Source organism: Plecotus auritus (genome assembly GCF_963455305.1).
Source record: "Plecotus auritus genome assembly, chromosome: 6".
NCBI classification, from domain to species: Eukaryota; Metazoa; Chordata; class Mammalia; order Chiroptera; family Vespertilionidae; genus Plecotus; species Plecotus auritus.
The window spans coordinates 82828735-82855876 of NC_137773.1; the positions used below are offsets into that span (position 1 = coordinate 82828735).

Genomic DNA, 27142 nt, shown 5'->3' on the forward strand with positions numbered 1-27142 from the left:
AGGACCTATAGGACGGCACAACTGCAGGGACTGGGGTGAAGCTGACGCCTGGCCTCGGAGGAGCTACAGGGCCTAGAGCCCCAGTACTGTGGCCAGACTAGCTGGATGTGTAGAGGCCATGGCTGCTGGGGTGCTCAAGTGTTAGTGTCAGTGAGGCAGAGATGGAGGGGCACAAGGAGCCTGGTGGGCCTCTGTAGCCCCTGCCAGTGTGTACGTATGTGGGGGAAACTGCTGTGGCCCCTGCCAGTGTGTACGTATGTGGGGGAAACTGCTGTGGCCCCTGCCAGTGTGTACGTATGTGGGGGAAACTGCTGTGGCCCCTGCCAGTGTGTACGTATGCGGGGGAAACTGCTGAGGTCCGTGCTCGGCTTCCTGCAGATACAGCCAATGACCTCATTCCTGGGGAAGCTTGGCTTTGAGAAGTAGCTGCTCTCAGGCTCATAGATATGCCATAGTGCAGATGAGAGCTGCCCCAGAGGGGCTGGGGAGCAGATGCTGTTTGAGGAGACCGGCAACATGATGACTAGATTTTAGGTCCCTTCGCTGGGAGGTTGGGTGGAAGTGCAGAAGGAGCTCCTGTCCCTGCCCATGGGCACCACTGTCCCTCCCTATCCCCTGTCCATGGAAAGAGCTGAGCCAAGAGCAGAAGTGTTTACTGGACCGTCCTCAGTTCCCCCAGTGGGGCTCTTGGGGGCCACACTGATCCAACTCTCACAGACACACAGACACCGTGTTACTTCTGCTAACATATCTGTGTTATGTTGCATTATAAGCCCTGGAACACCCTGTCCACCAGGACAATTGCCAGGGCTCTGCCTCAGAAGGCCACAGGCAGGATGCAGGAATGGCTGGATGCGCCAAGTACTCCTTTTATGACCAAACTTCTAGGACGAGCTGGCACACAGAGGACCATGGCAATGAGGGCTGGGTAGTGCATTGCATGAGCCCATAGCTAACCCCTTAGGACACACTGGGGCGGGGGTGGTATTTCAGATGCATCTGAGAAACCAGGACTCCTTGTCTCCATCCTTAACCTGAAGTGGCAGGACTGGGTGGTCTCAACTCCTTTTTAAGCAGGGGCTGTGAGATGTCTGCTCTCACACTTACCATGGGCCAGCTACCTCCCAAAATGGCCTGGTGGGAGAAGCTGTGCAGACTCAGACACAGCTTGCCCAGCCATAGGGAATCTGAAGTGATGGGTACTGGGGGTGGGAGCACCCATGCACTGTGAGACCCTGGGTGGTGCTCTCAACATTCTGTCTCAGTTTTCCCACATGGGCCAAGAGGAGAACTCCCAGAGCTACCTCTAGAGCCAGAGTGGCTGCTGTGACTTGGTGAGAGGCCCAGACCTCCCTGGCTGCCCCCTCCACCTGCCCCTTGTCTTCAGAAGGGGACAGCTTTCACCTCAGCCAGCACACCAGGAGTCATGCCCCATCTATGTCCAGCAGCTACATTTGCCTTCTCTGTTCCCGTGATAGAGGCATAGCCACACCTCACAACTGCGCAGGGCAGGACAGTGGGAGCCTGGGCCCTGAGAAGAGTGGTGGTCACTGGACAATTGATTCTAGGCCTGAGCTGGAGGACTGAAGTCTTAGGACCCAAAGGATATCTCCCATGAAGCCTTGATCCCCTCAGGGCTGCTCGGCCACCAGACAATGCTGAGGGGACCCTGTTTGCCTTCAGAGCACCCTCAGCCCAAGACCTTGAGCAACCACCACCAGCTGGATACTGAATTGGGGACAACATGCCTGCAGGTACAGCATTACCTCACTCCCTCTGCCCCAGTCTGTCACCTGGCCAGTGGCCATAGTGTCCCAGCCAGAGCCTAGTTGTTTTGGTCCATCTATTTCTGTGCCCCTCCAGTCTATGCCCTGGGTCCCTGCAGTGTTACAAGATGTGTAAATACATATAGCCCAGTTTCCCCTCTCCCACCCCAGTCAACCTAAAGCCATCGTCTGGTGGAAGGAAGGCACAGAACCAGGCATCTTATGTGCACCTTTAATAAATGGAGCTGTTGAATCTTGCTCTACACAGCTATTTTCAAGTGGGTGAGGACTGGGTGGGTGGGGCTGGAGTACTTTGTGGGTTTTCCATCCAGACTGCCCGCTCTGGGTCCATGTGCTAGAGGCAGATCAGGCTGTGGGATTTGAGCAAGGAGAGCACTAAGGACAGGCGGAGAAGGTAGCTGGAGTGTCTCACCGTGATCCTGGCATGGGGGGGGGGCAGGGCTCTGGAGCCCCTAGACTCACTCAGGTGACCCAACCTGAAGGCCAGGGACATGCAGGGAGGGGTGACCTCCCAGCCCAGGGCAGCAGGACACTGAGACATTAGCAGGTAGGCCAGGGGGGTGATGGACAGTGTAGCCTCAGTGTCCACTACCCTAACTGGAGCCATGCCAGCATGTTCTGAATGCCTGTGCCCCCAAGGGTTTCAGGGATCTTTCAGGTTTAAGCAGGCACCCCTTCTTCCAGAAGAAAGAGATGCTGGGTCACCTGTGTCAAGAACTTGCCTTGTGTGTCCAGGTGCTTCCCTAAGCTCATGGGGAAACCTGGAAAAGAGTGGCTCACAGAGGTACTGTCTAGAAGGCTGGTGGCAGTGGGGATTTCCTCTGAGGGACTTGTTGGGGACACCCATGACGGCCTGGTCAGCCAGGATGGAGGTGGTTGGATGAGGGCTCCAGGCAAGTAACTGACCAGCTTGTCCTATCTTGGGAGCCCAGGCCAGCATCCCATCTGATAGATCCCACAGCCAACAGGTTAGTCCTGCACCCCAACCATGAACTGGTCGCACAAGTGCTACCCTAGGGGAAAGCCCATGCCTTAGATTGAGATGCTCCATGCCATTGGAGGCCCCATCTCAGAGCTGGGCCCTACTGGGCAATCTCTCCTCACATGGCCACAGCCACCAAAGTGAGAGAGGACAGAACCCCCATTGTCTTCTGGAACCTCTGGGGGCCCCACAGTTCATATAGAGACAGGCTCAGTTTAATGGGTGATCTGTGAAGCAGGGTTACCAAAGGAAGAGAAGGGAAGATGGATTCTGAGGCTCCAAACCAAGTCGAGGCTGAAGGCAATCAGGCTCCAGAAGAGAAGCCTGGGGGTGAGTGGCATCCACAAAGCCTGTCCTGACCTCGATAACGGGCCTGTGCCCTGCTGAGGCAGGTGTGCCCCTCACTCTCCACTGTTCCTGCTGCAACCACACACCGGGCAGGCTCTGTCCCCTGGGGTCTCCGGGTACCAAGGCAGGCTTAGCCATGAAACAGAGAGCCCAGAATCTGCTTCTGGGACCCAAGAGCCCATGTCTGAGATGTGACAGCAGGCCATGGGGTGCACTATCCAGGGACTGCATGCTCAGGCGAGCCCAAGGTCAGGTCAGCCTGAGAAGGTGGTTGAGGCCCCTGACAGTGCCACCTGCTTCACTTGGACGACGTCCTGCTCCAGCTCTTGGCCAGCTTGCCAAAGGTCCTCACACCTTTGTCTTAGCTCATCACCTGCTTGTCTCAGCCGCTGGTTGGTGGCCACATAGGCCCGGCTCTGCTGGTAGAGCTGCTCCCGTTGGGCCTCAGGGTTCTCAGCCCTCCAGGAGGAGCCTGGGGAGTCTGGGGACAGAACACAGACCACTGCTCAGAGAGGGGGCTGAGAGAAGCCTCCATTTACCACCCCTCTGGCAAATTTACCACCCCTTCTGGTCACGGAAGAGGCCCTGCCTGGGGGTGGGTACCACTCCTGTAAAAGGCACTGACCCCGCAATGGAACCGCCGAGCAGGCTAGCCCTCATTCCTGTTCTTAAAGCCTCAGATGCAACCTCCTGCTCCCCGAAAAACTATCCCATGGCCCTGTAATCTTGAAAAATTACACTTACAGTCAGGAGGCTGCAAAGACAGGAGGGTGTGGACACAAGTCTCCAGGTGATTCCACTTCCTAACAGTGTGCCCAGCCGAAGGAGGTGGGGTGGAGTGGGGTTGAGGGAGCAGGGCAGAAAAAGCACAGCTTCAGGGTCACCCAGAGACATATCCAGGTCCTCTCTGCTCTGCCTGGGCCTGTTTGAATGGGAACAATGCCACCTGCCATGCTTGGTGGCTGTCTGCTGTCACACCCCTGCAGGCCAAATGTCTAGCACAGACCCTGCAAACTCTGGTATTTATTAATCACTTTCCCCCATCTGCTTCAGTAATAAGGTGGGAAACGCCAGACAGCGCACATAAAGATTAAGTGTGGTCCTAGATAAAAACACGGTCCTGCAGGGGAAGCACCTCTCCCTTGAGCGGCCACAGCACTGCTTGTGCCTCAGTTTCCCCACCTTCGGACCTGTCCATGATTCTTTTTTTTTTTAAATTTACCTTTATTGTTGAAAATATTACAGATGTCCCCTTTTATGCCAATAATTCTTAAGCTGGGGCTCAAGAAATCTCAGATGACCCAGGCTGGAGATAAATCTGGCTTATGTTCCTAGGACTGCCCATTCAACAGAACATTCCTGGTGATGGAAAAGTCCTCCATCTGAGCTGCCCAATATAGCAGCAGCCACAAATACCTCTTGGGCACTTGAAATGTGGCTACATGGAACAATGAACTGAAATTTTTTAACTATTATTTAATTTTTAAAAATGTTTCCCATAGCGTTTCTCACTTCATATTGCCCACGAGACACATGTTTACTGTCTTGGTCCTAATGGCCTGAGGGAAGGCACTGTCATCTCTTTTGTTCACCTGTTCACCTCAACGCTTAGAACAAAACCTGGCACATAAGTTCTTATTTTTGTTTAATCCTCATCCGATGATATTTTTTAAAAAGAAATTTAGCTCCTTTTTTTTTTTTTTTTTAAATATATTGTTATTGATTTCAGAGCGAGGAAGGGAGAGGAAAGAGAGACAGAAACATCAGTGATGAGAGACAATCAATGATTGGCTCCCTCCTGCATGCCCCACCCTGGGGATTGAGCACGCAACCCGGGTATATGCCTTGACCGGGAATCGAACTGGTGACCTCTTGGTTCCTGGGTCAATGCTCAACCGCTGAGCCACACCTGGCTGGTCCAAGGATATTTTTTACATTGATTTTTTAGAGAGAGTGGAAGGGAGGTGAGGGGGAGAGAGAGAGAAACATTGATGTGAGAGAGACACATCGATTGGTTTCCTCCTGCAAGCGCCCCGACTGGGGCTGGGGAATGAACTTGCAACCAAGGTACATGCCCTTAACTGGGAATTGAACCCAAGACCCTTTGGTGCACGGGCCGAAGCTCTAACCACCGAGTACACTGGCCAGGGCCATAATAGGTTCTTAATGAAGGTTTGTTGAATGAATAGGCAAACTTCATGGACCAGTTCACAATTCACCCAATAACGGTAGGCCAAAGCCATTAGTCACTGACCTGTTATCATCTTCTCCACAAGGGACTGAGCAACTTTTCCCACAAATACATAGTTTTGGCTTTGGCCTCAGTCAGTCTGTCCTGACTACTCAACTCTGCCATTATGTCCTGAAAGTAGCCAGGTTCAGACATCCACAAACAGGCATGGCTGTGCACCAACCCAACTTTACTGACACAAATCTGAACTTCATACCCTTAACACTTATCACAAAATAATCTCTCCCCCTACCCCCTAAGAATTAAAAAGCGTAAACGCCATTCTTAGCTTCCTGGCCTTACCAGAACAGGCAGTGGGCAGGATTTGGCTGCGGACCCAGGTCTGAGACGCCCTTCTGAAGACGCGCCCCACTTTAAAATGAGAAGAGGGCTCAGAGAGGGTAAGGATCATGCCACAATCTCTGCTCTAAATTTCACTGTTTCGCCCTAGCCTGTTTGGCTCAGTGGGTAGAGCATCGGCCTGCGGACTGAAGAGCCCAGCCCTGGGCTCGATTTGGTCAAGGGCACATGCCCAGGTTGCTGGTTCGATCCCCAGTTGGGGGTGTGCAGGAGGCAGCCGATCGGAGGTTCTCTCTCATCACTGATATTTCTCTCTCTCCCTCTCCCTTCCTCTCTGAAATCAATAGAAATATATTTTTAAAACATAAAAATAAATTCCACGGTTTCAACGGACCTCCTACACCCACCCACCGCGCATCTTGTTGCTGGGGTCTTGGGGCGGTCTCTCCCCTGCAGGCCTGCGGGTCCTGGGCTCCCCCTACCTTCCGGGGCCAGGGCGGTGAAGACTGGGTCCTCGGCGGGCGCCCCCCGCACATCCTCCAGTATCTGCTCCGTCGTAGGGGGCGCCGGGCGAGTGGGCAGCACCACGCGCTTCTTGGCCTTGGAGCCCATCCCTGCAGGCGAGAGAACCGAGCGTCACCAGGGCGTCCACCTCGCGGCCTTTGCCTAGGGCTGTTCCAACCGTCCAGCGAATACCTACACACTCGTCCTGCCTCACCCCTCCTGGATCGCCCCGCCTCTCCTGGATCGCCTCACCTCTCCTGGATCGCCCCGCCTCTCTGGATCGCCCCGCCTCTCCTGGATCGCCCCGCCCCTTCAGTGTCCAGCTCCACCTCTGCCTCAGTTTCCCTGCTGAAACAGTACCTACCTCTCCTCACCTAGGCACGCACCCAGAGCTGCAAGCGGCTCAGAGCAGATAGTTCTGCTTCCGGTCGGAGTGTGGCCCCGCCCTCCAAGTCCTGAGGCGAACTTCCGGCCTTCTCCTCCGGCCCTCCGCTCGTCATGAGGTCACTCCCCCTCTTAAAGAGGCCGCGCCCGCGAGCGACCTGGTGTGATCCAAAAGGAGCTGTAGCTGGACCAAAATTAGAAAACACGGGACCTCAATCTCTCCGGGCTGAGACTCAAGGGGTGGATGTAGGGTTCAATCCCGGCTTCCCTCCTTGCATAACAAAGCGTGAGGCCGTTTTCTGCAAAAGGGGGACACAACCCCCAACCCGCGTGGCTGTCCTGGGAACAAAGTTCCTATCCACACAAGGAGGCCCTGCGCACAGAGGCGTTCAGTGAATGCTAGCTGTGCCAATTACCAGCGAGGTGGCCAGGGACGCAGGACATACGCCAGCAACTCGCCTGCTGGATCTGGGTCCAGGTCTCCCCTCTGATCTCTAAAACCCTTTCCTCACCCTATGGGTGGTGCTGGACTGGCTAGAATAGGGCGATTTTTGTGTGTATTTTTTTAACAGCTTTATTGAATGTAAATTACATAGCATAAAGTCCACTTGTTTAAAGTATACAATTCTGTGGTTTGTGAATATATATATATGTGTATATCTGTGTGTGTGTGTGTGTGTGTGTGCAACCATCACAACAGTCTAATTCTAGAACATTTGCATCACCCCCAAAAGAACCCTATTAGCAGTCACTCCCTTCCACCCCCCACTAATCCATTTCCTGTCTCGGTGGATTTGCCTGTTCCGGATATCCTATATAATAAAAGGCTAATATGCAAATCGACCGAATGGCAGAATGTCTGGTCGCTATGACATGCACTGGGAACAGACGCTCAATGCAGGAGTTGCCCCCTGGTGGTCAGTGCGCTCCCACAGGGGTGCATTACTCAGCCAGAAGCCAGGCTGGCTCACAGCTGAGGAGCACAGAGCCTCTCCTGCCTTCATGACATCCCCTGAGGGGTCCGAGACTGTGAGAGGGCACAGGCCGGGCCGAGGGACTCCCTCCCCTCCCCCAGTGCACAAATGTCATGCACCGGGCCTCTAGTTTCACATAAATGGAATCACAGACTATGTGGCTTTGAGTGTCTGGCTTCTCTTACTGTTGAGCATCATGGTTCCAAAGTCCATCCATGTTGTAGTGAGTGTCAGTGCTTCAATCATTTTCAGGGTTGAGTAATATTCCAGGGTGTGAAGAGACCATGTGTTTATCTGTTCATCTGCTGATGGACACTTGGGTTGTTTCCATCTTTTGGCCGTTGTGATCCCTGCTGCTGTGAACATGCTTACACAGGTTTTTGTGTGGACTTCTGCTTTCAGTTTTCCTGACTATATACCTGCAAGCAGAATTGCTGGTTCATTTAGTAACTGGGTTTAATGTCTGTGAAACTGCCCAACAGCTGCCCCAAGATGGTGCATTTTGGGTGCTTACTGTGTGCCAGGCAGGAAAACTGCCTCTTGTGATCCTTGCATTTGGTGAGAGATGTGCTATTGGTACCTCTCACTGCCCAGCTGCAAAGCCCTCAACAGAGCCTTCTTCCCTTCAAGACTTAAAGTTGGGCAACCTGAGCCCAGTAGCAGAGCAAATTCCCAGGTTGTCAGTGCCACAAAAGGGGGTGGTTTCTAGGGCCAATGAGCTCCTACAAGAGGTGAGGCCTGCCCCTTGGAGCCTGAGTGAAGCCTCAGAGTCAAGGGCACTTCCCCTCTTCACTTCCTCATGGAAGCCCCTCCCCGCTCTGAAAATTGGGACAAATGTGTCCCCACCCTATTGGTGTGTGTGAGGATAGAGGAGAGGCATTTAATAGCTTACTCTGTACCCCTTTTCTCACCCCCACACCTCAAGATTCTCTTTCTGTTCCAGAGAGGTGGGAGACCCACTTTACAAATGGGGAAGTCGAGGCCGTAGGGGGATGAGAGCAATGTACCTCCAGCCCATAATTCCCTCAGCTTCCCGATGACCTTCCAGAAATGGAGTATAATTATTGGAAGCTCATAGACCCTCTTCTGCTAGTTGTGTCAACCAGATGGAAGGGGCAATGTGGGCTGGTTCCTAGAAGCTTGGCATTCAAAGCATGTGGGTATCACTAGGAACCCCCACCCATTCCCACCCCCATAGCTGGGGTCTCTGGGTCCCAAACTGACCCTCTTTTCTTTATGGTTGCTGGGTCCCCCAGGGGCTGATGGCCAGGGAAGGTGATCTTCAAACAGGGCACAGGGGACACCCAACCATGGATGGGGGTGGGGGGCCTGGCTGAGCCCCAAAGGAGACCAGACACTTGGCACCTCCTATTAAGCCTTTATTGCAAACTCTGAGGTCAGACATGGTCCCTGAGACTCTGGATAGTGTCACTGGCTCTCCCTCCCCCTCCCCCCAGATTCTGGGGCAGAGAAGGGATGTTGGTCACCATTGTGGCCTGGCCTCTGCCCCATCCCACCCCACCTCCATCCCAAACATACACACACACTGATCTGGAACAAGGGAGCAGGGCAGTAGTCCCCACCAGAGGCCTAAGCCAAGGTGGGATGTCTCTGGGGTCCAGCCAGCAGTTGGTAATGGGAGTGGCTTCCGGCACTGGGTGGGGGGCTACACAGGGGAGCAGGCAGCCCATGGAGAGGATACTACAGAGGAGGGTGTCCCCAAAGGCCATGATCAGCCGGGCTGTGGCCTCTGTGGCAGTGGTGAGTTGTTCCAGTGGGCTGGGGGTGACCTTTGTGGGGGACAGGCCCTGAGCAGGAGCCCCCATGCTCATCCAGTATGTATGGTGGGCAGCAGGTGATGCAGTTGAGCAAGGAACTGCCACAGCAGGTGTAGCAGAAGTGGCAGCTGAAGCACACATGCAGGGTGGTATGACTGTGACTGGGCACCCAGACCCAGCAGTCATTGCCTTCTGGGTGCAATTGAAGTACTGCGACGAGCCGTGGGAGAGGCAGAGGTGGCCCAGGATGTAGGCAGGATTGTGGCATTCTGCATGGGGCATATGGACATGGAGGTGAGGCTGAGGCATACAGCCCTGGCCCACCTACCCATCCTGGGCCGCACACGCACACTGCCAGCAAGTGGGCCATGCCTCACTGGGCACTCACCCTGGCACAGCCCCTCTGTGTCCCGCTGCACACACGCGCTGCTGGTCACCTGGGGGCCTGGAGGCCGCACTGTCATATCCTCAGCTGTCCCATAGAGCAGCAGTGTGTAGCGGTACAGTGTCCCTGGGCAGGGGTCATGGTGAACATGGGGATAAGAGGAAGAAACTATTGGTGGCCTAATCCTGCCATTTTGGACCCTACTCCCCAGTCATCCCCACCCCACCCTGGAGCTACAGACTCAGATGGTGCCCCGGCCCCCAGCAGCCATTGTGGGATGATAACTGATGTCTATTTCTACTATGCAAGATCACTGGGAGCCCCACTGCAGTGGGGTAATTCAGGCAGGCCTTAGAGTTTCCAGCCTGTGCCTGCCTCTCACCCGTGTTGAAATAGTAGCCCTTGTTCTCCAGGCCCAGGGTCCACAAGCCCTGTGGGTCCTCATCCCAGAAGTGGGTGGACATAAAGATCCAGTTGTTATAGCCTTGACCGCTGATGTCAAAGGGTCTGGGGCAGACAGGTGGGGGTGGGGTAAAAGGGTGATGACTACAGTCATGAAGGGGCCACTGAGCCACAGCAAGTGTCTGACTGCAATGCCAAGTGCTGCCTGCAGAAATGGCCCTCACAGGACTGGTCACCCCTGCGTAGGCCACGCCTGACTCCATAGTGCACTTGCCCCTCCCTGTGTGGACCCATAAGGCAAGTCCCCCGACTCTGACCTGATGGCCACAAGTGTGGAGCGGGTGCCCATGGGGCTGGTGAGCGAGATCTCCAGGTCCCCCCGGCGGCTGTAGGACAGTGACAGCTGCACCTGCACATGCTCCAGTGAGCGGATGTAGTTGGCACGGCCAGCACAGGCCGACACTTTCTTTCTCATGTGCATCAGCGCCAGGATGGGGCTACGGGTGGCATGGGGCATCAGGGCTCCTCCTGCTGGCCTGCTGGGGGGATGGGCGGCCAGCAGGCAGGGTCTGGGCTCAGATCATGGGACCCACCTCTAGGATTTACTGAGGCCTCAGGGCCTGTCTCCCAAGTGTCTGCCTGAGTGTTAATGACAGGTGTGGGAGAGGGCTGGAGATGTGACAGGTGTTGGGGGAAGAATGGGGAGTTGACAGGTAATGCACAGTGGCTGGGACCGAGGAGAGTGCTCACGTGGGGTTGTGGAGGACTCGAATGGCACATTTCTTCTGGGGCTGTGTGGGCAGCCACGTGCGAGCCAAGTCTACCAGCAGCCCAGCATCCAGCAACCCATAGCCATAGTGGTGGCTCACTGTGTGGAGGGGGGCCATCACTCACTCTGTGGGCATGGTGTCCCCACCCCCACCTGGCCATGCAGTACCTTGACGCCCCACGCCATTGGTCCTCCAGTCCTCAGCCTGAAGATGTGCCTGCCTGGATGCACGAACCACCAAGTGCTGCATGTCCCTCCATGTCAAGAATGGGCTGGGGGAGATGAGGGAATAAGCTGAGGCCACAACTGGGGGGCCAGGGTGGTAGTAGGGTCCCCACTGTCACCTACTTGGCCTCCAGAGCCAGAGCGATTATGCCTGCAGCCAGTGGGGCAGAGGCCGAGGTGCCTGTATGCTTGTCGGTGCACTGGTGGTGCAGGTCCGTGGTGACCTGGTGGCAGAGATGGGGATTCGGGGGCCTGGTGCACATGAAAACCCAGCCCTTGTTCACATGGAACCAGGGACTCAAGAAGGCACTGCAGAGCATTACACCAGACAAGGGGCCTGAGCACTGCCCAGGTCCACACCCCAGAAACACAGGCCAGGGTGTGTGAAGGGGCAACAGTGGGATAGGGCCTGGGATCCATGTCTATGTTCCAGCACTGCAGGAGCAATCCCTGAGAGGAAGGAAGATAAGGGAACAGAAGGGAAGATGAGGGGACAGGAAAGAATGTGGGGGAACAGGAGGGAAGATGAGGGGACAGGAAAGAATGTGGGGGAATAAGAGGGAAGATGGGGACACAGGAGGGAAGTGGAGACACAGGAAGGAAGGTTGGGGAACAGGAGAGAAGGTGAGAGATTGGAGGGAAGGCAGGGATGGGGGTGGGGGGGCCGGAGGGAAGTTGGGAGGATAGGAGGGAAGACATGGGGACTGGAGGGAAGGTGGGGAGATAAGAGGGAAGTTGGGGGGACCAGGCTGGGCCAGACAGAGTGAGCATGGTGAAGGGGTCCACTCACAATTTGGGGGTCAGTGACAACGCCACTGCTGTAGGTGGTGGTGAGAGTAGAGGCGCAGGCTTCACTGTACCAAGGCACATGACCCTGCTGGGTGGTACTGCCCACAGAGAGAGTGTGGATGCTGTTGGTGTAGCCATCACAGTTGCAGTTGTCATAGTGCAGGCCACCATTGCCAGACGCCCAGATGAAGAGTGTGCCTAGCCCACCTCGGCCCTGCAGATGGGGACAGGACAGGGTATAGGGGTGTCAGCCTTCCATGCAGGCACAGGCCCTCCAAAACCCTAGATCCTGCTCACCTTGGTGACGCCACGCCTGAAAGCTTCTCGGGTGAGGATGCCTGGACCATCCACCGTTCGGCCATCGTCCTCAGGGCCCCAGCTGGCACTGTAGATGTGGATGTGCTGCGGCTGCAGGCTCAGTGACTGGGCCTCAATGACATCAGTAATGGTGCCATCCAGCATGCGCACGCCTGCACAGGCAGCTGTCGGTCCTCTGCAGACAGCCCTGCCAGCACCCTCACCCATCCAGGCCAGCTCCAAACACCCTAGCCAGCCCCTCTCTCTGCTCCTGGGGAGTGGAGGCATCTGTGCAGGCTCAGCTCTCCACACCCTGAGTCTAAGCAACAAAGGCGAAGGCACCAAGAAGTTTCCTCCCCTGGTTGATCTGCCAAATCTCCCTGGTGTTACCAGCCACCCAGTGTCACCTCATCCAGCCCCTATCCTTGGCGCATCGGAGTACCTCCAATTCGGGCATTGTAGGCGACGCCTGTACCACAGAGCCTGTTGTTAGCTATGGCTGCCACTTCCCCAGCACAGCGGGTCCCGTGCCTGGTGTCAGGGCAGAGAAGAGTGCCCGTCACAGCTCACCTGGCCCTCACAGGGCACAAGGGCCACCCACAGACCCCTGTAGCATGCCAGGCTCACCGGTTCTCATCACTGGGAGTGTATCGTGGTTGGGGGTCTGGGTCATAGTCGTTGAAGTCATAGCTGGCCAAGGGATCCTAGGGGTAAGGTGGGGATGTGAGGGGGTTGGAGCAGGCCATGGGACCAGGGGAAGAGGGGGCAGCCCCTGCCCCAGTTCAACTCAGGCTCACATAGTTGGCCCAGAGGTCTGGGTGGTCCTTCTCAATGCCATCGTCCAGGACAGAGACAACAATGCCCTGGCCTGACAGCCCCTGGTTCCAGACTTGCAGGATGTTTAGATCCGGCTGCATCTTGTTGTTCTATGCCAGGTGGGGGCTAGAGTTAGCAGGGCTCTGGCCTGGCCTGGCCCGACCACCTAGCCCAGCCCGCTCACCATGTACCACTGCTTGGAGAACCAGGGGTCTGTGGGTGCCACTAAGGAGCGCTTCACACGCCACTGCAGAGTCTGCTGCTTAAACCACTGCACCTGAGGGGAACATGCAGCAAGGAAGGGGGCTGGATCAATAAGCCTAGCCCGCCCTCCTCCCAGCTATCCTGCACTTTATTATTTTTAAAATATATTTTTATTGATTTCAGAGAGGAAGGGAGATGTAGAGAAAGATAGAAACATCAATGATGAGAGAGAATCATTGATCGGCTGCCTCCTGCATGGCCCTCCACTGGGGACCGATGACCGGGAATTGAACTGTGACTTCCTGGTTCATAGGTTGATGCTCAACCCCTAAGCCACACCAGGCTGGGCTATCCTGCACTTTAGAGGGCCATGTTCCACAAACGAAGACCTGCTCCTCTGAGCCCTTTCCGCCAACTCTTGGTCAAAGGGCCCAAGCCTGTGTCCAGGGTCTGCATAGGCCTCTTCCCAGGGTCCAACAAGGGGCAACTGTCTGTGAGGCTGTGTTTTTAGTGGAATGTGTGTCTGGGTTGTCTACTGCTTGTGGTGTGGGATGAACCTGGACCCTGTTCTTTCTGGGGCTGCTCTTCTGGATCCCCATGTGTCTGGGGCTCTGCCCTCAGAGGGTGCCAAGACACTTGGAGCACCCATCCCCAGGGCCCACAGATAATTGGTTACTGCCTGAGGTGGCATGGAGTCCTGGGGTCCCAACTCTGCCCCTTCCCCCATCCCTGTTCTAAATCCCTCTGCCCAAGACCTGCCCATCTACCCTCTGCAGTGGCCACTGCTCTCTACCACCTCCTGGTCCTCTAACAGACCCCTCCACTCTTATTCTATAACTCATTCTCAACACATAGCAGACTTACTCTTTGTTGAAACCCTCTCAGGGCTTCCCACCACTCACTCCAGGGCCCACAGGGCCCTGCCTTTCTGGCCCTCACAAGCCTCCCTCTGCTGCTGTCACAGTGGCTGCTTCACTTAGGGCCTTTGCACATGTTGTTCTGCCTGACTGGGCTGCTCATTCTCAGATCTTTGCTCTTCCTCCTTCCTTGTTGATCTCCCCACCCCTTTCCCCCAAAACCAACACATGTCCCTCTACTCCCATTTCAGCATCTCCCCATTTGCTCTGCTCCATTCTTGGGAACTGTCCCATGCATCTGATCCATCGGCAAGCCCTAGCTTCTCTCTTGCAAACCACATCTCCAACTGGCCAGTTCTCTTTGTTGCCAATGCTCCAGGCAAGTTTTGAACAGTTGGGCCTCTTGTCTCCTTATGGATCAGCCCCCCAGCCCAGTTCATACCCATTTGTGGCTCCCAAGGCCTTGCCAGACTCAGCCTCAAATCCTCCGCTTGGCATCTAATATCTTTTCCTCGTCATCTAGAGACGGGGTTCTGGTCCCAATTCAGCCAGTCTCTTTGGGTCACTTCAGGAAGCATTCTTCCTCTTTGGAACTGCTTCTTTCATCACAAAATGGGCCAATTCCCCACCCTACTTCCCATGAGCTAGAAAGTTAACTGCCTCTCTTTATGGGGTACTTGGGAATCTTAATCATTCAGGTCAAAATAGAGGAGGTAAGGGCGGTGGTTGATAAGAAATGTTGACCTGGAATGTGCATCACGCACATGCATGATCTATTGCGCTCCACAGATCTTCCCTATCTGGGTCCCCACTGTATAGACTGGAGGGCCAGGTGAAAGAAAACCAAGACTCAGAGAGAGCAGGTGAGTTGCCAAAGATCACAGCCATTCATAACAATCACAAGAATAACAGGAGGTGTCTAAGACCCTGAGGGGGCAGCCTCAAGGCCAGGCTCACCTTGGGGTCTTTCTTCAGGCGCAGGCGGTGGCCCCAGTGTGGGGTCAGGGACTGCTGGACCACACCTCTGTGCCGCAGGTGGAAGTACTGCCCATCAGGGAAGATCTGAGAATGTGGGGGAGCAGCCTCATAGCTAGGATCCGGCTTCCCTGATGCCCTGCAGGATGCACTTGTTTGCATCCTCCCCCAACCAGATGCCCTGGTGTGAGCTTCATGTGCCCTCTGGGGGTCCTCGAATCTGAAGCAGGGGTTGGTTGGGAGTTCTTCATATCTAGGGGACCTGAGAGACACCTTCCCATTTGTCATCTGTCGGGGCCTAGTGTCTTGGGTTGTCCAGTCCCGCCCCCTCCAGTCCATCCGGGTCCCACCCACCAGCCCCAGGTTGACGAAACCGAATCTGCGTGCCAGGCGCTCAGCCTCCCGGTAACCCTCAGACACCCGCACGGCCCAGCTGCTGACATAGATGGGGGCCCGGGCCGAGACCAACCCCACAGACGCGGGGCAAACGAGGGCCAAGACCAGGGGCAAGGCCAGGCGCAGCCAGAGAGCAGTCCGGGTGGGCCGCATGGCGGCGGGGGCGGGGGTAGGGCCAGGCCTCCAGAAGCCCCTCCCCCCAGCCAAACCGCCGCGTTGGCCCAAGCACCCGCCCCGCCCCCGGCACCATAGCAACCCTTGAAAGGCTTCAACTCCCAGGGGTCTTTGCGTCTTCCCTTTGGAGGCACGAAGTCCCGACAGAAATGGGAGGGTGGACACACGCAGACCCAAACCCTCTGGAACCTCAGTCTCCCTATTTGTACAGTGACCCAATTCTTCTGACCCAGAGGAGTTCACTATTGTTCTGATTGACCCCGCCCTGTTATTTAGCCGCACCCCTTCCTACACACCCCTCAATAGAATCAGCCCTCCCTCCTCTCCCGTCCAACCAGGATTGCTCTTTACAGTGAGCTTCACTTCCTCAATTTAGCTCCGCCCCATACCCGCCCTTCAGATTCCTTCCCGCAGTCTTTATAATATGCCCCGCCCCTCCTCTGTTCTTGCTAATGAATTCCTTACCGTTTCTCCAATCAACTCTGGTCTTTCTCAGGCCCCTCCCACCAACTCTGTCTACCACAGCACGCTTCTCTCCTCCCCCAGCTCCACTTACACCACCGCTCAGCCAATAATCCCCGGCCAAGACCCGCCCCTCCAATCAGCTACGTCCGGCTCCCCCTCGACCAATCGGCGCCCTAGGCCTCTGCGCCCCGCCCCCTTCCTTCATGTGGCGCTTGCGGCCGCCACCGCCCGCCAGAGGGCAATGAGGCGGGGGAGACGGGGCAGGCCCCACCTCCTTTGCCCGCCCTGCCCTCCCATTGGCCGGTGCGTCGGGCAGGGGGCGGGGACCAAACTGGAGGCAAGGACCAGCCCGCGAGCAGAACGGTGCGACTCTCTTCAGAAAAAGGCGGCGCGTGCCTGGCGGGACCGGTGCGCAGCGCCGAGATCGAGCTCGGGCTGCCAACCCCGGTCCCGCCGTTGCCATGGACGGCCTGCGCCAGCGCTTCGAGCGTCTTCTGGAACAGAGGAACTTGGCCACCGAGGCACTAAGGGCGCTCGAAGCCAAGACCGGTGTCGACAAGCGGTACTTGGCAGCAGGTGAGCCGTCTGAGGGCGCTCGGAGCTGTCGCCCCATTTCACCGACCTGCATACTGAGGCTCTGGGGCACTTGGGCCTTAGTCTGCCCCACATCCGGCCTGCCCCAGCTGCTGGGTTCGGTCCTTATGGAGGGGCGCGCCCACTGTCCAGTGGGGAGGCTGAGATCCTGGCTGGGGAGGGGTCCTTGGGCTGCGACCTCGGGTGAATCCGCAGCCCCTCCCCTGCCCTCGCCGTGCCATCTTGGGCGAAGGTCACCCCTTTTCTGGGCCCCTGCAGCACCCCCACTCTGGTCCGCGTGTCTGGAGGCCGTCCTTTGCCCCGTCCCTTGGAGCTCTGGGTGCCCGCCAGGCCAAAGTCCGGTTCTTCCAGTTGCCCTGCAGGCCCCAAGGGTAGGAGAGGGGAGGAGGGGGCAGATAGGCGCCAGTGCCCTGAGTGTCTCTTCACCTCCTTCCCAGATGAACCCCAACCTGAAAGCAAATGTAGAGATCTTGTTTTTTTAGAGGGGATACTCCCTGCCAAGAGGGAGGGTCATTCCCACCTACTCTCCCATTGTTTCCCCTCTTGGTGTGCCCTCTCCTCTCACCTGGCCTACTGTGCATGAATAGTTGAGTTGGAGTTGGATTATTTGACAGCTGTGGTGGGGTTAGAGAAAGATTGGATAGAAAACCAGGGAGAAGGAGCTCCAGCCACCCCTGACTGTAACTACCATTCTAGTCCTTCCACTTTTTTTCCTCCTCAATAACCTGGGGTGACCCCTGCCACTCTCAGAAACTGTCTAGTTAGTAAATGGTTAAATGCTTTCCTTCCCTCTTTTGTGGTGTTCAGGTGCACCCACTCTGCCACTTCTTCTAGGAAGACCTCCTGGAATGAATCACAAGGATGCTGGTGGGGGCAGGAGCATGTTCTGTGTGCAGACAGTGCCAGGTGTTTTGAGCACCTTCTATGTGCAGATGCTGGGAGTCCACTTAACTCCCATTTTCCCACCAGCCAGAGATCCCCATGCCAGGGAGCCCTGAGGGTCTGAAATTTGTCCCCCAGGTTCCCATTGCCCAACTATGTCTGCTTAGCCAGGGACCTGCCCATTTGAGCAAGCCTGGCTTTCCACATCTCTGTACCAGTGATTGGGGAATTTAGGTCATAGAGAACTGGGGAGGGGCCCACTGGGAAGAGGCCACTAGGGAGGCTGATAGTTAAAGGAAGGAAGCTAAGGCCCAAAAAGGCAAGGGCTATGTGGGAGGATGCCCCTGCCACCTGCCCTGTGTGGAGTATTCACCTCTCCTCACCCCCTGGGCCCCATCTGTTGTTGATCTCAGGCCATGCCCCTGCCCCCCGCAACCCATGTACAAGATCATCCTCCTATTGCTGAGGCTGCAGGAATAGGGATTGAGGGGAGGGGTGCCCTGGGAGAGCCACTGCTCTCTGACTAGCAGTTTCTGAGGAAGAGGTGACATTCCCCCACCCCCTTGCCCAGATGTGGGAACCCTTGGGTTCCACATGCCCCAGATGGCCAAATACCCTATCCCAGGTAACAGGAGGAAAGCCAGAGGAGCCAGCTGGGGAGGACTTGCTCCACTTCTGACACCAGGCCTGGGATAAAGACTAATGCAGGTGGAGGGAAGTGTATGGGTGACTGCCCTTTGGTCCAGAAGGTAGCCTCTGTGAAGGACGTGGGAAGCTGTCAATGCTCCTCAGTGACCCTGGGCAAGCCCCTTTCCCCGACAGCTTTTGTTTAGGTCTTGTCATTGCATGAGACAGAACAGAGAAGCACACAAGTAGCACTTAGATATGAGAGTTACAATAATGGTTTTCAGAGTGGCTAATGCTCCTGGCTCCCCATATTCCCACACTGTTCTGAGCCTCTTTGCTGGGAGTGTTTTTTGTGACCAGAAGTCCCTCAGTAATGTATGGAGAGGGTAAGTCTGACTAGTGTATTTAGCTAATCCACAATAACCCTAGGAGGCAGGGTCGCTATACCCCATTGACCGATGGTGAAACTGAGTCTTCAAGAAGAGAGAGACTTTCTCAGTGTCACATGGCAAGTGAGTGGAAGAACAGAGGGCTCTCCAAGATCAGAGAGGCTCTGTACTGCCCTTTGCTGTCTAAGACAAGGGGGGTCTCAAATGGGACCATACTGCCCCTGTTAGGACACTAGGCAGTGTCTGGGACAACTGTGGTGTCATGGTGGCCTGTTCCTGGCAGAGTGGGTGGATCCAGCCCCACAAAGAGGATGACCTGGCCCAGATGTCAGCCCAGACTAAGAAACCCCACACTAAGATGACATTTTTAAAATATATTTTTATTGCCCTAACCGGTTTGGCTCAGTGGATAGAACGTCGGCCTGCGGACTGAAGGGTCCCAGGTTCGATTCCAGTCAAGGGCATGTACCTTGGTTGCGGGCACATCCCCAGTAGGGCGTGTGCAGGAGGCAGCTGATTGATGTTTCTCTCTCATCGATGTTTCTAACTCTCTCTCCCTCTCCCTTCCTCTCTGTAAAAAATCAATAAAATATATAAAAAAAAATAAAAAATAAAATATATTTTTATTGATTTTAAAGAGAGCAGGAGAGGGAGATATAGAATCATTGATCAGCTGCCTCCTGCATGCCCCCCACCAGGGATCGAGCCTGCAACCCAGGCCTCCAACTGGCAACCTCTTGGTGCATGGGTCGATGATCAACCACTGAGCCACACTGACCAGGCCTAAGATGAAATTTTGAATTGCCTCTGCCTTTGTCTGCTCACCAGTAATCATGTTTTAATGATAGAATGGCCTCAGTTTTAGTTTTTTCTCCTATTACTTATATTCAAATGATGGACTTATGTGCCCAACCCCTCTTATAGGGCCCAGGGTGAAGTGGTTATAATTGCAGATGATTCCTTATTCAGCAAGTGTTTATTGGGTGGCTACTCTGTATCCACCAGGGCCAAGGACCCTGCCTGCCTTTGGGGAGCTCACAGTACAATAGGGAGATAGATATGTTAACTAATTACAGACACAAGACTAAGTGTTCAGAGCCATTGTGGGAGTCGTCCAGGTGCTGTGTGGAGACTAGCATACCCTGGAGGCATCACCAAGGCTTGAGGGAGGAATGACAACTCTGTTGGGTACATCTGCCAGGCCAAGAGGAGGCTGGGAGCCTGCGGACTGGGTGTGGAGTGAGTCAGACCCCCACCCATGCCCTCTTTTCTGTAGGAGCCACCACTCTGCTAAGCCTGTATCTTCTGTTCGGTTACGGGGCACCTCTACTGTGCAATCTCATCGGCTTTGTGTACCCCGCATATGCTTCGTGAGTGCCCCCGGGCTGTCCAGGTGGGGAGCATGAGGGGCTCCAGGCAGCCCCTGATCGTGTCACACCTCCCCCCAGGATAAAAGCTATCGAGAGTCCAAGCAAGGAAGACGACACTGTGTGGCTCACCTACTGGGTGGTGTACAGCCTATTCGGGCTTGCCGAGTTCTTCAGCGATCTACTCCTGTCCTGGTTCCCTTTCTACTACGTGGGAAAGGTACGCACCACTGGAACACACACAGGATGGCATCTCCTGGGAGCAGGCAGGCAACCAGAGACGGGGTTTGAGGGGCCTGCCCTGCTGCCTCCTCAGCCCCTTCCCTGTGGAAACAGGCCCAACCAGGGGAGTATCTGACAGGGGCAGCCCAAGCCCATCCAAAAGGATGTCTGAAGTGGGTGGCCAGACGAATCCTAAGGGGTGTCTGTTCGGGGTGGCCTACGTCCACATAGCCCAGTGTCTGACGGAAGAGGTCCAACCCCTCCTCCCGGGGCACAGATCCAAGCCGAGCGTAACTGCCATCTATGCCCGCAGTGCGCCTTCCTGTTGTTCTGCATGATTCCCGGGCCGTGGAATGGGGCTCACATGCTGTATCGTCGAATCATACGCCCGCTGTTTCTAAAGCATCACGAGGCCGTGGACAACATCATGAGAGACCTCAGCGGGCGAGCCCTGGACATGGCAGCAGGAATAACCCGGGACGGTGTGTGCTTTTAGGGCATGGGGGAGTTAGTTTGTCCCAGTTTGGGTCTGTCTGTCTATCTTCCAGCCTATCCACCCCTGCTTACCTTCACTCCTGCCTCCCCTCCTCCTGACTCTGACTGGTCTCCATCTAGCATCTTGGCTGTTGGCATCAGGCGCTCTGGCTTCCCCTCTCACTGTCTGCCTTTCTCTCCTATGCTTTCGGAAACCAGTCCTTCAGACCCTGGCCCGAAGCCGGGCTCTCATCACCCCAGCAGCTATGGTGGTGGGCCCCCCGCTGCTACTGGAGCCAACCATAGGTAACCCCCACCCCTAGGAAGTAAGTTTTATATGTGTATGCATGCATATGTGCAGGTGTGAGTGCATACATGGATGTGTGTGTGTGTGTGTGTGTGTGTGTGTGTGTGTGTGTATGACAGTGGGTTGGTTTGTGCATTGTGTGAGTTCATTTATGTGTGTGATTGTGTGCATGTGTACCTGCATATGTGTGAATATGTGCAGATGACTATCCTTGCCAAGGATGGCCATTGACCCTACCCTGGTCCCCAGCAGCCTCCATCCCACTCTCTAGCAGCTGAGCACAGCCCCAGAACCTGAGAGCTCGGCCAGACCTACCTTACCCCCATGGCCCTCTCTCTGCAGCCAAAGTAAACGTGTCTCAGCTCCAGAAGGACAAGTGAAGTCCCCACCCAGCCCCCGTGCAGATATGCTGGCCGGCCAGCTAAAAGACACCATGTCCTCTACGGATTCCTCAACTGATTCCTCAGAACAGACCCCCACTGTTCCCTTAGCCCCAAGCAAGCCAGCCTCTGGAAACGCCTCACGTACCACCTTGGGTCCGTCCCATTCTCAATCCTGGGCCGCAGGCTCTGCCAATGGCTCCAAGCTGCCTGGCAAATCCCAGGTCCAGTCGTTCTCAAAAGCATCTAGGTCAAGAGCCAATTCTTCCAACCAGCCCCAGGCCTCTGGCCAGCAGCACCCTCAACCATCCATCACTTCCTTGGGCCCCTCCCAGCCAGCCCAGCAGTCCTCTGGCTCTGGTTCAGGCTCTGTGCAGCATCCCAGCACCTCCTCCATCCAGGCCCCCCCTACTGTGCCATCCCCCAGTGGTACCACCATCCTCATGCAGCCCCACAACAACCCCAATAGACCAGGGGAGTCCACCCCCAAGGCCTCTAAGTCCAACAAACATCAGAAGTCCTCAACGCTGCCATCCCCCAGTGGTACCACCATCCCCATGCAGCCCCACAACAACCCCAATAGACCAGGGGAGTTCACCCCCAAGGCCTCTAAGTCCAACAAACATCAGAAGTCCTCAACGCTGCCATCCCCCAGTGGTACCACCATCCCCATGCAGCCCCACAACAACCCCAATAGACCAGGAGAGTCAGCCCCCAAGGCCTCTAAGTCCAACAAACATCAGAAGAAGTCCCCAACGCAGCCCCCAACCAGTACCTCAGTGCACGAGCTGCAGCCCCCAACCAGTACCTCAGTGCCCGAGCTAACTGTCTCCTACCTTTCTGAGTCCCCTCTGGAGTACACCTCAGAGTCCACCACTGAAGTCACCTGCAGCTGGCCCCACCACCACTCCTGGCTCCAGTACCTACAGCACTGCTGGCGCCTGAAACACCTATCCTGCTAGGAGAGGGCTCAATAAAGTACATCTGGCAGAGCTTTCTTTTGCCATCTGTCCTGAGTGTGTGTGGGGGGCGGGAGGGGGGAGGGGAGGAACCAGGTGTTCTTTGCAGAGATCCTCCCATCTAATCAGGAGAGGTTGCTGTGCACCCCACTTTAGAAATAAGAAACTGAGGCCCAGAATTATGGTCTTGCCAAGTGGCTGAGATGAATCAGAGGTGAGAATTCGAGTACAAGTCCTTTTTCTGGAAGGGGACCTCAGGAAGCTTCAGTAGGGAGTGGGTAGAGGAAGGAGCCAAAGAAGTGGGTGTGGCCAAGCCTGGAACCTGTGTCCAGTGCACACCTGAGACCCTCTGTTCAGGTGCTGAGGGAGCCAAGGGCTATCCACTGGGGGAGCAGTGGCCATTCATTTCAGCCAGCATCCCTCTGCAGGCAGCAAAAGGCCTTGGGGCTGGTAGTTGACAGACTGGCATTCATGGAAATGGAGAGAGCGGAGTTGGGTGAACACTAATGAGGTCTCCTTCAACCTGCACTTGGGTTTCCTTTGTGAGGCCAGCATGACCCTGCTCATGAAATCAGGAATGGACACAGATGCAAAAAAGCCCAAAGAATGAATAGCAAATCCAATCCAATAGTATATAAAATATGTATAGAATGCCCCCTGTACAGGTACAGATCCCTGGAGGCAGATCCTGAACTGGAAGCTGGGGCACAGGGTGGGAGTGGGATTGGAGCTGGACCAGGAGGTGGTCTCAGTGGAAGCAGGGGTGCCTGAAGCCTGAACTGCACCTGCAATGAGCTGCACCTTGAGCCTGGGGGCCAGGTTTTGTACCCTGAGGAAGGGGCTGTAACACAAAGGCATCTGCTTTCACAGCTGGGGAGGACCTGGGCCCCACAGAATCCATCAGGCCACCCATCTCACCACTCAGCTCCTGCCACCCAAGCTCTGCTTCACCATGATCCTAGGGGCCACAACTTCTGATGCAAATACAAGAGAAGGGTTAGCAGGATGAACCACAAACCCTGACAATACAGGTGCTTCTGAGGCTGTAATTCAGTGGTTCTCAACTGGGGGCAATTTTTTTCTCAAAGGTGCTGGGCAATGTCTGGAGACACTCAGTTTCTTTTTTCTTTCTTTTTTTTTTGGCAGTTAGTCTCTATTATTCTTTCAATTTAAAAAAAAAAAGTATTCAGTATGTGGCAGAGGAGGGCACCACACTAAATGCTGGGTATTCACTAGTGAGTAAAATGAACATCTTTTTTTTTTTTTTTAATATATTTTATTGATATTTTTACAGAGAGGAAGGGAGAGGGATAGAGAGCTAGAAACATTTTCGAGAGAGAAACATCGATCAGCTGCCTCCTGCACACCTCCCACTGGGGATGTGCCTGCAACCAAGGTACATGCCCTTGACCAGAATCGAACCCGGGACCCTTCAGTCTGCAGGCCGACGCTCTATCCACTGAGCCAAACCGGTTTGGGCTAAAATGAACATCTTTGCCATTTAAATTGAGGATAGGGAGACAGAAAATGGGAAGAGGGTACCCAAGAAATATGAAGAGAAAAGGAAGCAGTGACAAAAAAGGAGAGAGGCCTGAGGTGGTGAGTGAGCTGACACCTGAAAAATGAGGAAGGGCAGGCCTGAAAAAGGCAAGGGCAGGGGACAGTCACAGGCTGTGGAACCTGACCTTGGGGGACCTCGCTCAGGTGAGGGACTAAATGAGGAGGGCCCTGGAGATCCTTCCAGAACGGAGAGGCGCCTGGGGGTCTGTGCCTTCACACTCTCCCTCACTGCTTTCAGGTTTTGACTCAAATGTCTTCTTCGCAGCGAGGCCTTCCCTGATTGCTCTATATAAAATCTACATGACTCGCCACGTCTCCATCTCAACATGACGTGTTTTACTTACTTCTCTTGCCTCTCGCCTGCCTCCCCCGTTAGACCGTGAGCGCCACAGCGACTGAGATTTTTGTCTGTTCCGTGCTGTGTTCCGCCTGGAACATACTAGCAGGTCATTGAACATTTGCTAAACTAATTAATAGCACTAGGAAGGCTTAGCAGAAAAGGCAGCCACGGTCGAGTTCCCCTCTGACCCGCCGAACAGGCCCCACCATCCTCCGACCAGGGATGAAAGCGACTCCCAGGCCTACGCTTGGCCGACTCTGCTCAACCTCAGTCCAGCCTTACGCGGCCTCAGGTCCACACGAGTCTCAGGGCTCCTCTACTGGCCAGCCATTTCCCACAGATCCCACCACCTCCCGCCCACCCCCAACCTCCTGCCGCAGCTACCACCCGCCGTCCGGACCGCCGCAGTGGCGTCGGCTCTGCGCACGCTCCGCGGGGTGGGTACTCGTCGTAAGGCGAAGACCTCTGGGCGTTGGCGCAGGACCGTCCCCGACCGAGACACTCAGTTTTTGCCCAAACACATCAGCCAAGTCTTGCAATCCTTTGACATGCCATGCCCCTCACTCCTTAGCCAGCCTTGCAGTTCCCAGCTGGTGGTGACTCTAAGACAGTTTTCCCAAAAAAGGAGGCAGCCTTCTGCAGCCACCAACACCACTGCCCGTGTCCTCATCCTTGAGAACTCTTAACAAAGGAGGAGGAAGTGCTGAGTGTTACTCGAATAGTGAGCGCGTGTGGTATTCCAACCCCTCCTCTGGGAGCCAGGGTTACAGTACTGACACAGAGAGTTAAAAATTTCCCACTCCTGGGAGTTTGGGAAGAAAACAATTGGCTTGATACATGTATAACACGTCAGAGGGAGGCCTGTGGATCAGTTGGTTGGAGCATCATCCTGTGCCTCTAAGGGTCGTGGGTTCGATTCCTGATCAGGGCACATACCCAAATTTCGGGTTTGATCCCCAGTCAGGGCGCATATGAGAGACAACCAACCCATGTTTCTCTCTCACAATGATGACATTTCTCTCTCTCTCTCTCCCTTGCCCTTAAATCGATAAAACAAACAAACAAAAAGATTTAATTAAAAAAACAACATGTCAGAGAGTGAGGTGAATGGCATGGGGAAAATGGAAAATGCAGCCGAGGTTGAGAGGAACAGGGCTGCAGAGAAAGGCCTGTCTATGAGTAAAGAAATGAAGAAGGTGAGGGCATGAATCTGTGAGAATTGGGACAGGGGTGGTCCAGGCAGAGAGAAGAGCCTGTACAAAGGCAGAGCCTGGCAGAGTGTAGGAAGAACAGGGAGGCCTGTGTGGCTGGAGCTGAGTGAATGAGGGGGAGAGAGGAGGTGAGCCAGGGGGGGTGGGGTGGACCATGCAGGTATCTGGAAGGCGTGGGGAGGACTTCGGCTTTTCCTTGGGTAAGGTTTGTCAAGAGGGAGGAAGGGACTGATCAAAGGTCTGCTAATAGGCCTACATGGGTGTTGGGGACAGGGATCTCAGAACCTGCTTATCGCTGTTTGAAGAATGTGGCGTGGCTGTGGGGGTGGGGCAGTGCTGGGCTCGCTCTGCACCTGGCATCCCCCCCCCGACCGGGCTGTCCCCAGGGGGTGGTGAAACAGGTGCTCAGAGGCTCCCTGGCCCCCTGCCCTGGACAGTTCACCAGGGAGAGTGAGGATACACACCTGTCTACCCAGGTGGAAACAGTGACCTTTAGCCCCTCAGACTTGTTTTATTTTATATTATTTTATTTTGTAATATATTTTTATTGATTTTTTTTTTATTGATTTCAGAGAGGAAGGGAGAGAGACAGAAACATCCATGATAAGAGAGAATCATTGATTGGCTGCCTCCTGCATGCCCCCTACTGGGGATTGAGCCCATAACCCAGACATGTACCCTGACTGGGAATCAAACCTGTGACCTCCTGGTTCATAGGTCGATGTTCAACCACTGAGCCACGCTGGCCGGGCATATTGCTTGTTTTATTTTTAAACCTACAGAAAAGTGTAACCAGTGACTCAGAGCTACTAAGGTAACAGGGCCAGCCCCTCCCAGTCACTCCCCACCCCCAATGGTATCTCTGTCCTTTCCTATCTGACTCAGCGCTGTGTCTGAGACTCACCACTACTGTGGGAATTATCAGTACTTTGCTCTTTTTCATTGGTGGATAGCATTTCATTCTGTGGGTAGGCCAGAATTTATTTGCCCCATTCCACTGTTGATGGGCATTTGAGTAGTTTCCCATTTTGGGTTATTAAGACTAAAGCTGCTAGGAACATTCTAGAACTGACCTTTGGTGAGTGCATCTCTCATTTCTCAGAGATTGAAGAGTATAGGGTAAGCCTGTGAGTCTTCTGGGGTGACCATAACAAATTACCACACACTGGGTAGGGGGAGGAAGGGGGCTTGAAACAACAAAGATTTAGTCTCTCACATTATGGAGGCCAGAAGTCAGTGTTACAGGGCTACGTTCCCTCCTGCGATTCCAGGGAGGGTCTTTCCTGACTGTTCCAGCTTCTGAGGACTCTAACCTCCCTTGGCTTGTGGCCTCATCACCCCAGTCTCTGCCTCCATTGTCACATGACCCTCTTCTCTGTCTCTCCTCTGCATGTCTCTTATGAGGATACTTGTCATTGGATTTAGTGCCCACCCAGGTAATCCAGAATGATCTTATCTTGAGACGCTTAATTATATCTGCCAAGATCCCTTTTCCAAATAAGGTCCCATTCACAGATTCTGGGGATTGGGACTTGGACATATCTAACTTGCTACTGTTATTTTTGTTCATCTATAGCAGACATGGCCAAACTGTTTTCCAAAGTGGTTCTGCCAACCACATCTAAGCCTGTGGGCTATCAAACAGTCCAGGGCTTTCTGCGGCTCTTTAAGCGGACATGTGTCCTCCCACGGGTCAGCCGTCTGGTACAGGGTCAGTGAGAGAAGGGCAGATGACGGAGTGGTGCCCTCTGCAGAGAATTAGAAAGGAATAACATGACAGACCCCCAGA

General features: G+C 54.8%; 3 protein-coding genes across 8 annotated transcripts; 1 reads left to right on the forward strand and 2 right to left on the reverse strand.

Annotated features, from left to right (window-relative positions):
- Positions 1–1984: 1984 nt before the first annotated feature.
- LOC308250444 (UPF0449 protein C19orf25 homolog) lies at positions 1985–6637 on the reverse strand. 3 transcript variants are annotated; one of them, XM_080673098.1, is made up of 3 exons: positions 6516–6637; positions 6130–6261; positions 1985–3598 (listed from the first exon to the last, which is right to left on the reverse strand). In XM_080673098.1, exons 2-3 carry the CDS (start codon positions 6257–6259, stop codon positions 3372–3374), a joined length of 357 nt encoding a protein of 118 aa, XP_080529224.1. In that variant the 5' UTR covers positions 6260–6261; positions 6516–6637; the 3' UTR covers positions 1985–3371. The 3 variants fall into 3 exon arrangements, with proteins under 3 accessions (XP_080529224.1, XP_080529225.1, XP_080529226.1); XM_080673099.1 differs by having other exon boundaries at positions 6526–6583; XM_080673100.1 differs by lacking the exon at positions 6516–6637 and adding an exon at positions 6348–6362.
- On the reverse strand, positions 6526–15555 carry PCSK4 (proprotein convertase subtilisin/kexin type 4; the record flags this gene model as incomplete). The annotated part of the gene is made up of 13 exons (XM_080675418.1): positions 6526–6693; positions 9057–9556; positions 9676–9798; positions 10055–10179; positions 10392–10571; positions 10825–10942; positions 11012–11115; positions 11192–11292; positions 11859–12071; positions 12155–12327; positions 12597–12685; positions 12782–12858; positions 14989–15555. 13 exons carry the CDS (start codon positions 15553–15555, stop codon positions 6526–6528), a joined length of 2538 nt encoding a protein of 845 aa, XP_080531544.1.
- Positions 15556–16280: 725 nt separating this feature from the next.
- On the forward strand, positions 16281–22280 carry REEP6 (receptor accessory protein 6). Of its 4 annotated transcripts, none has more exons than XM_080672641.1 (6): positions 16371–16617; positions 19810–19903; positions 19982–20120; positions 20436–20604; positions 20816–20922; positions 21246–22277. In XM_080672641.1, exons 1-5 carry the CDS (start codon positions 16503–16505, stop codon positions 20917–20919), a joined length of 621 nt encoding a protein of 206 aa, XP_080528767.1. In that variant the 5' UTR covers positions 16371–16502; the 3' UTR covers positions 20920–20922; positions 21246–22277. The 4 variants fall into 4 exon arrangements, with proteins under 4 accessions (XP_080528765.1, XP_080528767.1, XP_080528768.1 ...); XM_080672640.1 differs by having other exon boundaries at positions 16385–16617; positions 20816–20902; positions 21246–22280; XM_080672642.1 differs by lacking the exon at positions 20816–20922 and having other exon boundaries at positions 16376–16617; positions 21246–22279.
- Positions 22281–27142: the final 4862 nt, after the last annotated feature.